Source organism: Mandrillus leucophaeus, unplaced genomic scaffold (assembly GCF_000951045.1).
Source record: "Mandrillus leucophaeus isolate KB7577 unplaced genomic scaffold, Mleu.le_1.0 Scaffold495, whole genome shotgun sequence".
NCBI lineage: Eukaryota > Metazoa > Chordata > Mammalia > Primates > Cercopithecidae > Mandrillus > Mandrillus leucophaeus.
In genome coordinates this window covers 447,016-456,573 of record NW_012105309.1, presented here as the reverse complement: position 1 = coordinate 456,573, position 9,558 = coordinate 447,016, and the positions used below count along the sequence as shown (strand labels likewise).

The 9,558-nt window shown below is 46.0% G+C and overlaps 1 protein-coding gene across 1 annotated transcript; it reads right to left on the bottom strand.

Moving 5' to 3' along the window:
* Positions 1-911, bottom strand: LOC105550697 (theta defensin subunit A-like). Its single transcript, XM_011995681.1, has 2 exons — positions 737-911; positions 1-56 (listed from the first exon to the last, which is right to left on the bottom strand). The coding sequence occupies exons 1-2, from the start codon at positions 909-911 to the stop codon at positions 1-3; spliced, it is 231 nt and encodes a 76-aa protein (XP_011851071.1).
* Positions 912-9,558: the final 8,647 nt, after the last annotated feature.

Here is a 9,558-nt window from a genome sequence, read left to right as displayed (position 1 = left end):
TTATAACAAACGGCAGAATCCTCGTGTGCAAACGCACCTCAAGCCTTTTGCTGACTCTGGGGACACAGAGAGAGCATCGTAAATGGATCAGAAGGTCAGCAGTGGGTGGCAAAGGGAATCCTGGAGAAGTCATGTGCTAGCTAATGAGGGATGTCGGCTGCATTAGGGCCGGTAGCATGAACAGCTTCAGTCAATAAGAATAAATACACAGAGCAGTGCTGGTCACGCAGGATTTGAGACTTATTCTCATTTGCTTTCATTTTTGTGCTTCTGCCCCATCAAACACACACCTGAACGCACTCTTAGGCTTGTCTCTACTCTTAGAAATGGTTGTACAGATACAGTCAAATATTCTCCATGTAATGAAGATCACTTGTTTGAATCAAGAACTAGTCAGACTGTCTCTTCATGTCTTAAACCTACTGAATTTCACAGACATATGTTGATTTCAAGTTTTATTTGTTAATTTTATTGATTCTCTAAAGTGAAAGGATTATTAAGGAAGTAAGGGAATAAAAGAATGGTTACTCTCCAGGCAGAGCTGCCTCACGTCTTTAAAGACAGAAAACCTGCTAGATTTCTTTGGCTCTCTATTCAATTTACAGATGAGAAAACCAAGGCCCAGAGATGCTAAATGAAGCCATCTAGGTGACATGAACCACTGAGTCTCGATTCCCGACTCTGTCTCCCATCCATCCCTCTAGACCCTGCAGCTCTGCATGCCGGCCTGTCTCACCTGAAAGAGGAAGAGCGGCGCTTTCAGGCCATGTAAAGGAATGAGCCGTTCCCTGATCATCTGCTCCAGGCTGCTGCTGGGCGGCAGCTTCATCAGCTCTTGCCTGACGTGCCTCTGCCTGAGCATGCAGGGCCACCAGGAGAAGCATGGCAGTGAGGAAGGCGAAGGTCCTCATGGCTGGAGTGACCTGGAAGAAGGAGAGCAGGAGCGGACAAGTCGGGAGAGAGGAGTTAGCCTGGATTTCTATGTCTGCAGAGAGAAGGCTCAGAGACAGGAAATCTTGAACCTTCTCAGCGAGAGGAGCTGTGCATTTCGTTGGAGATTGTGTGGGATCCCATTGGTCTCAATGTCCCTGTTTTCTTCCTTTGCTCTCCCAGCTTTCACTCTAGTTTGAATCTCTATGTTTAGTGTCTGTGTTGGTTTGGAGAGGATGGTGATGATGAGGATTCTGGCGTCATTTTCCTGTTTCTCACTTTATGAAATATTTACTTTTTACTATGCTATGAAGGGATTACAGCAGTGATTTTATTCAACAAGGTCAGGGGACAAATGTGTCTTTTCCTGCAGATGGTCCTACTCCTCTCTGTAGGTCTGCACTCTGGCAGCAGGCATGAATTCCTATCAAGTAAAGAGTCATTTATGGCAGGCATCAAGGGCTTGACCACTCTCTTGAAGGCATGGGGTGAGTAGCCTCCTGCAGGGGCCAGTGTGAAGAGGACAATGACCCTATCATGCTATAGGTGAAATGAACACAGTGATATCGAGGATTAGAAGTTCATCTGCAGCCAAAAATTTGTTTCCAGCTCTGTTGAGATAGGAGTAAGAATGAAAAATGGTATATATCTACTTATCTACTGTACTCCACCTTAGGATTTGATGTTTCTATACATGTGGTCCTTGATCCCTTTATCATATACTATATATACAAATCAACTCAAAATGGAGCGAAGACCCAAACATAGACCTGAAACCATAAAATGACGAGGGGAACATGCGAAGATAACGCTTTGTCATTGATGTTGGTAATGATATCTTTGCTACGACACCAAAGACACAGGCAATAAATGGGAAAAGAGACAAGTGGGGCTGCACTGACCTCTAAAGCATCTGCACGTCAAAAAACAAACCGACAAACAAATAATCAACTGAGTGAAAAAGTAACCCAGAAAATGAAAGACGATAGTTGCAAATCCTAAGTGGTAGAAGGGGTAAATATCTAAATACATAAGGCAGTCAAACAACTCAATAGTAAATAACAAATAACCTGATTGAAAAACAGGCCGAGGATCTGGATTGGCTTCTCTCCAAACAAAAGGGTGTTTTAAGGAGCTATTGTTGTCTCTGCTGAATGTGTCAAGTAGGACACATATAATTAGAAAGAAATTCCTTGAGTTTCTCTATTAATTGAGCTGGTAGCCAATGCTCCCAGCAGCCCCTAGAGTTTCAGACAGAAATGCACAGCAGGGGATTCACCCACTAGGTCTCTCTGGGGTGGCCCTGGAGTCACAGGTCAGATTAGGGGCACAGCTTCAGTGTTCAAACCTCGACAGGAAAGTTTAAGTTTTGTGTTACTTACGGATCTTCAAGTTAGGCAGAGTGAAGGGAGAGTGCAGACAGCAGTCCTCTGTCCCAGGTCTCCTGTAGCAAGAGCAGCCGTGCACAAACAGCAGAGGACTTCCCTATTTAAGAGTTATTTGGGATCAGGTGTCCTAATATCCTGGGTTACTTTCCGTTGGGTATGTTAAATAACTCTGGTGAAAAGGGCAGTTGAGAAATTTGGTGGGAAGCTGGGGTTCGGACAGGAGTCCAGGAAGGGTTCCCTCATCTGCCTTGGTCAGCCCTGGCCAGGTCCAGGCAGCAACCAACGATGGATTCTCCATGACTCCTAAGACAATAGACCCCAAGGTGCCTGTGCTGGTGGCTGAGACTGAGCTCGCTGCAGCAGGGGATTACTTAAAGCTCCCAGGAAAGCCTGGCCTGCATCTCATAGGATACACTCTGTTAGGGAGACAAGGATGTGATCGCCATGCACAGAAGAGGATGAGGAATCTTCCCTGAACAAGCCTCCCCAGTACCTGTGCTATCACCAGAACAGCACATCAAAGCCGATGGCTGGGCTGGGATGTTGCAGACCACCTGGTTGAGACTGAATATCACCTCGGCTCGTGTTTCCAGGCAGGGCAAGTTCTGTTGGGTTCGTTAAGGATGTGCACACAGCATGTGGTTCCCTGGAGCGGACAGTTGCCTCATTGCTTGGGCAATGGACAGTTTAAGGCTAAACGAATGTCTAGGACCATTGTAGCCGGGGACTCCTGAGTTTGCTGCTTGAGACCTATTGTCTCTTGGAAGTCTCTCAGGCGGCCAAGGTGGCAGTGAGACTGGTGTTAGCTTGGATCACCTGGTGTGTGCTCAAATACCTTGTTCCGTAGCCAATTCTGGGCAGGCTTAGGAGTCTCCATACACACAGTGTGAGTGGGATGATCACTGGTCGCTTGAGATATGCAGGATCGAGCTCCTGTGGTTCTTCCTGTGTTATTTGAGGAGAATTCCTAGGAAGACTAGAGCACATTTTACGATGTACCAATATCCACTCTCCTCCTCCTTCTCCTAGTGAGGTAGATGGGATAAGGTTTCTGAAAATGAGAAAAGAATGCAGTCACTCCTGAGGCAACAAATACCTATGGTGAGGCTGCTGAACCCAGTGTGCAGGCCGGGCAGCCCCTGCCGCCATGGGAAGGTCGTGCACAGCGCTGGTCCCACAGGCTGGGTGCTCAGCGCCTCCCCTCCAGCTCTGTGTGAAGGCAGCAGGTACTGGGCTGTGGAGGACTGGGGGCAGTGGAGTGAGAGCTGAAGCGTATCCCTCAACTTTAAGTAAGGAGGAGGCGTCTCAAGCCTTGCTGGGGTGGTCGCTGTGGCAGAGCAGTGGGGTCAGCTGTCCCTCTGAGGAACAGTGAGTTCCTGATGAGTGGAGGCCCAGGAACTTCAGCACTGGAGGAAGTCAGCACCAGTCTTATCGCAGCATAAGAAGAAATTTGGGCTATTTGGGGAAACTTAAGGCTTGGTGATGGTTTTAGGTTCCAGGGCATTAGTAGGTGCCTGTAGGGTCACAATGATGAGATTACGGGGACAAAATATGAAGGGGTGTGTATGAGCGAGAGGAAGACCTCCGGATTCTGGATATGCCCGGTGTCCTGTGGAAGTGAAACCTGGACCTGCTTCCTGCACACAGAACACACTCCAGTCCACAGGCATTTCCCCAGCACTGCATGAGTGTTATGACTGGAGAGCTGTTAGATTCGGGCATGGAATTCTGACACACAGGCCTCCCAAGTCTACAGTTTTTGCCTAGTTTGTAGGGCAACCTTCCAATCTGATTGAGGCTCTATGGGTTCCTTGCACCATAAAGTAATGGGATTGTACTGAAAGCAAATGGTGATCTCAGCAAAATTCCACTGTAATGAGGTCATTTTTGGGGTAATCAGCAAAGCTTGCGTTCAGGGAAACAGTAAGGCAAGGGTTAGGGTAATGGACATGAGCCAGCGCCGTGTCCTGGAGATGGCGAGGTCCATACCTGTAGCAGGAAGGAGAGACTAGTTGGTGGTGGTCTCGTGGTCAAAGTGATTTTCCTCTATAAGCGGCTTAAACAAATAAGTAAGCAAAAGAGAAATGAACATATGCCAGCGAATGAACAGATACTTCTGAAAAAAAGACATACAACAGGCCAAGAAACATGAAAAAATACTCCACATTAGTAATCATTAGAGAAATGCCAATTAAAACCTCAAAGAGATACCACCTCACCCTAGTCAGAATGGCTGTTATTGAAAAGTTTAAAAGTACTCACAATGGCAAGACTGCAGAGAAATAGAATGCTTATACACTATCGTAAGGAATGGTAATGAGTTCAGTCATAGTGGAAAGCAGTTGAGAGATTTCTGAAATAACTTAAAATAGAACCACCACTCACCCAAGCAATCCCACTCCTGGGTATATATCTGAAGGAAGCAAATTGTTCTGCAAAAAGACGCACGCACTCCTATGTTCTTGGCAGCATCATTCATGATAGCAAAAACATGGAGTCAACCTAGATGCTCATCACTGTTGGACTGGATGAAGAAAATGTGGTTCATATACATGATGGGATACCACATTCATAAAAGAGAATGGAGTTATGTCATTTGCAGCGAGATGGATTCAGTGAGAAGGTGCCGTCTATGAATCACAAAACGGGTCCTCGCCAGACACCAAATCTGTTGGCACCTTGAGTTGGACTTCTCAGCCTCGAGAACACCAGGAAATACATTTCTGTTGTTTCTAAGTCCCTTGGTGTATGGTATATTTTTCCAGCAGTCCACATATGCTAAGATTGCTGGTGCCTCTGAAGCCCGGATCCCATGCTTGGAGGAAGTCTAAGTGTTGCAAATCCTGCTAGGTATGAGTGGGATAAAAAGTGTCACACAAATCTCCTCCTTCATGAACGGGCATGATCTGACCTCAGTGCCTCACAGGGTGTCATCCCTCAGCCCTGTCAGAGCTCCTGCTGAGCCAGCACCCCCTGCCACCTGTGCACAAGTGTTTTGAGCCTGAGGTTTTCAGATCCCAGCAGCACCTCTTGTCTGATGCCTGTGGAGGGAGCCACCCCCCAATTTCAAATGTGTGAGTGAAGACCTGATCATGTTGTTTTAATCCATTAAGTGTTGTGGTATCTTTTCACACTGCCCTAGATGAACAGAGTGCAGTTTTCACAATATCGGTGAGAAATTGGACGTGTACATTTTTTGGGTGTGTGTAAATCTCAGCTTCTCTAAAACGTTGATGAAATAGTACAGAACTTTTTCAATTTGTTCCCAAAGTGTCACAAAGAGCCCATTGTGGTGGGGGCATGCAATTGTGGACTCTTTGGAGTGACTGAGGAACCCTGTCTCACCCATTCTTATTTGAATTTTTCCTGTGGGGAGCAGGGGTAGGGTGGGGTCCAGGTGGAGTCTCAAGCTCTCCCCTCAGTGACAGACTCAGAGGAGGGCGTGGGACTCCAGAATTGGCTGAAACAACGGAGAGAGAAGTAGGAGTTTTCTCCTGGAGATCAGCTATGAAAATCAGGGGAAAATGACCACAATTCACATTGCTGTCATCTGGGGAGAGACTTCAAGTTAAGATCAAGAGAAAAACATGGGAAAAAAAGGTAAAGACAACAGGGTGACTCATGATTAGACTCCTTGGATCAGGCATTTTATGAAGCCAGAATTCTTTCTTTTCTTTTCTTTTCTTTTCCTCTTTCTTTTTTTTTTGAAACAGAGTCTCACTCTGTCACTCAGGCTGGAGTGCAGCGGCACGATCTCGGCTCACAGAAACCTGCACCTCCCAGGTTCAAGCGATTCTCTTGCTTCAGCCTCCTGAGTAGCTGAGATTACAGGCATGCGCCACCACACCCAGCTAATTTTTCTGTTTTCAGTAGAGATGATTTTCACCATGTTGCACAGTCTGGTCTTGAACTCCTGACCTCACGATCCACCCTCCTTGGCCTCCCAAAGTGTTGGGATTACAGATGTGAGCCACTGTGCCTGGACCAGAATTCTTTCCTAATTTTCAGGTGTGGCAGTCAAAATGTTAACTCAGCTTGCTGTGGTTTCTTAAATATGAGTGCAAAACTCTGCTAATATGCCTGAAAAAGATTAAAAAATTATCCAGATAAGAGAACCTGAGGCAAAATGGTGCAGTGCATAAGAACAGAAAACGAGAGCAGACGACAGGTGTCCTGGGTGCAGCCTGGGGAAGAGACTGCTGGGTGATTCCCATACACAGCCCTTGGGGAGAACAGCCTTGCTGATGTTGATCAGCAGGGAAGGAGGGACGGCTACGTGAGAAGCTGGAGGACAGTGGGTGTGTCAGCGTCGGGAACTTCATAGTTGATGTTCAGAGATGGAGGAATTCCAGGTGGTGGCAGGAGTTAGGGAGTGGCCATGGGGTGGAGGGCTGGAACGAGGTGGCAGTCCCTGTCATCCAGGAGGACACAGCTTTGAGATGTTGGGAGGCTGGCTTCCAGGAAAAGCTAGAGTGAGCTCTTTCCCTTAGTTTCTTCATGAGTTATTTGTTTTTTAGTGAAAATGGAAAAAATACAGATATTTGTAAAATGGAGTGAGTACTTTTCAGATCTCTTTCCTTCTGGTTTTAGTTGTAAGCCGAGTTTAGAAAATCAGAAAAGAAACAGCAAAATAAACCTGTTTCATTTGTTTTACAAGAAAAAATTCACCAACTCTTTTCAGAAATGTTAAGGAAGCGCTTATTGATGACTTGAAATGGGAGCCAGAACGCTGCAATAGCAAGAGACGTTGGCCCAAACTTTTCTGAAGCCAGTGCGGGAAGGTTAAGCCCTGGGAGAGCTAGCAGAAATGCATTGGAGGTTGGTATTGGGAGTCTTGCAGTGTGATTGGGCCATCGGAGTTTGCTAGTTTGTGCTTACTGGAGTTAGGCTCCTACCTACCTACAGAGACAGGGCTGCTGTCCCCTTGAGTAATTACATTTAAAGGGATGAGGCATCTATCTTATTCCTTATTTCCTTGTCCTGCTGCATGAGTGGCTCATTTCAGGTAGAAAAGGTCTTGTATGTCATTAGTAATCCTAGAGTGTACGTGCATCACAGTAAGCAGTGTTGTGTCTCATCTGAGGCCGAGCAAGTGGCCCTGGTTGTTTGGAGACCCTCACACCTCTCCCTGAATTCTCTGTCCTAGAGTTTGCAGCTATCATCGCCCACCCTAGACTGCAGGAGCAGAAGCCACATGTGGTGCTCCCAGTGTGCCTTTATCCACACAGAGGAGCAGGGAGGCTCCGTCCTCATCTGGCCCCTTTCCCTTGGATTGATGGGTGCTTCTCAGCACTTCAGCCTGAATTCTCCTCCAACCTTCTGTCTGGCAACATCCATTCCTCTAAATTCAGTGGAGGTTGACCCTCATCCTGCATAGCTCTTGCCCTGATACCATTGGGTCCACCAAACATTTTACTCTGCTTCTTCTTTTAATCTCTCCATGTTTTAAAAGTATTCATGTTGTACTTGAAGATTCACATGAAATCTTTTTGCCACCTCTAGCCAGAATGGCCTCTTTCTTCTAAAGTCCTAAAGCTTCATGACACCAAATCGTACCCATGATGATTTTTCATCTTTCAGCCTTGAATGTTTTTATTTATTTTGTTTTTTAAAGGTGTATTGTCATAGGGTCTAGAGACATGGGCTGCTGTACCTCTGTTGAATTTAGCTTTCTTATGGAATTTAGTAGTAACAATTCATAAATGATTTTATGTTGTGATGTGCTATTAGATGTAATTAGTTAATGTAATCAGAATTAATTTATTAACCCCCTACTTTATGTTGCAGTCATCCATGCACTCTGGTACAGCAATAAGCAAAACATGCAGCTTCCCTTCTAGATAAGGAGGCAAATGTTACAGATAGTACGTGAAGTGTACAGGGGGTGAGATGGTTGCAATTCTATAGTTAGCAATGAGGAAAATCTGGGGAATGGAGGTGACTGGAGGAACTTGTTGCAATTTAAAATGGAGAGATCAGAGAAGACCTCAGTGACCAAATGAAGTTTTAGCTGAGACCTCAGATGCTTGGGAAGAAGCCAGGTGGACCTCTGGCAGATGCCCCAATATATGGTCATCTTGACCCAGTTCATAGTTCAGAATAATATGGAAAGTTAATTCAGGGACCACATGATTCCAGGTCTGTGGCAGTCACCAGAGCCCAGAGAAGGCTCCTGGGCTTCACAACCTGCTTCCCTATTTGTGTCCTTCACTGTCTAAACAACAAGTCTGGGATCATTACCCACTCTGTCCTCCCTGGGGTCTGCGCGGACTTCCCATCCATGCAGTGTCTTAGTGGGTACCTGGACCCCTGAGCTGCCTCAGCACCCTGCAGCAACAAGAAGGCCTCCATGTTCCTGGTGTAATGCTTTCCCTCCCTCATCCCTTCTCCCCTCTGAAGCTGTATTTTCCAGGCAGAATCAGGTTCTCAGCAGCTTTAGGGCAACACAAGGGAGGGCACATTGCAAAGTGCAGTGGAGCATTTGTGCGTGTACATTTTCTGGGTGTGAAGAACACTTTATGGGTGTGAAATTCTGGTGTTAGTAGACCTGGCTGGATGATGTTCTTAATGAGGACATCCTGGTGTGGGCTGCTGTGCTTTCTGTTCCATGCATTCTGCCTTTGCTAACAACCCACTTCTCTTCTAATGAAAGTTGCTTCAGTGGATCTCCTGTAGCCCAATGTCTTAAAATGCAAATGTGTGACCTGGACACATTCAATAAAACTCCAGTTCTTTAGCACAGAGGATGCTGGTTTCTTCAGAGGAGTGATTTTGTGACTACATGAACTTTAAGCTGACAACAATTGTTTGCCCAGCACATGGGAGTTCTTTGAGAGTGGATCCAGAGAAAATGAGGCAGAGTGAAAGGTAGAGCAGTGGATGGGGAGATTGATGGTGTGATTTGGGCCTTCATTTCCATTTGAGTCTGAAGCCCCGACTCCTGCTTGAAATTCCTAGAATTTGGAATTTTGTTTTGTTTAAAACTTATGATTCTGGTAGATGCATCCCAAGTGTCTTCAGATGCAAAGACACATCAAATATGAGAGATGTAAAGACAGAAATCTTGCGAGAACGTATTTATTTGGGATGAGAAAAGGAAATTGAGGACAAGGTACAGGAGTAACAAGAATTTCTTTCAACTCTCAAAGTAACTTCTGAGCGTATTTTTCTTGATTCTGGAAGCTCAGCGGCAACAGATCCGACAGAGTCAACCACGAAAAGCGCAGGACCCCAAACGCCT

Bases quoted from the DNA above. Each gene is read 5' to 3' on its own strand.
- LOC105550697 (XM_011995681.1), bottom strand. From the start codon at position 911: ATGAGGACCTTCGCCTTCCTCACTGCCATGCTTCTCCTGGTGGCCCTG. The intron at 57-736 runs GTGAGACAGGCC...CTGTGTCCCCAG, and splicing joins CGCCGCTCTTCCTCTTTCAG to AGTCAGCAAAAGGCTTGAGG.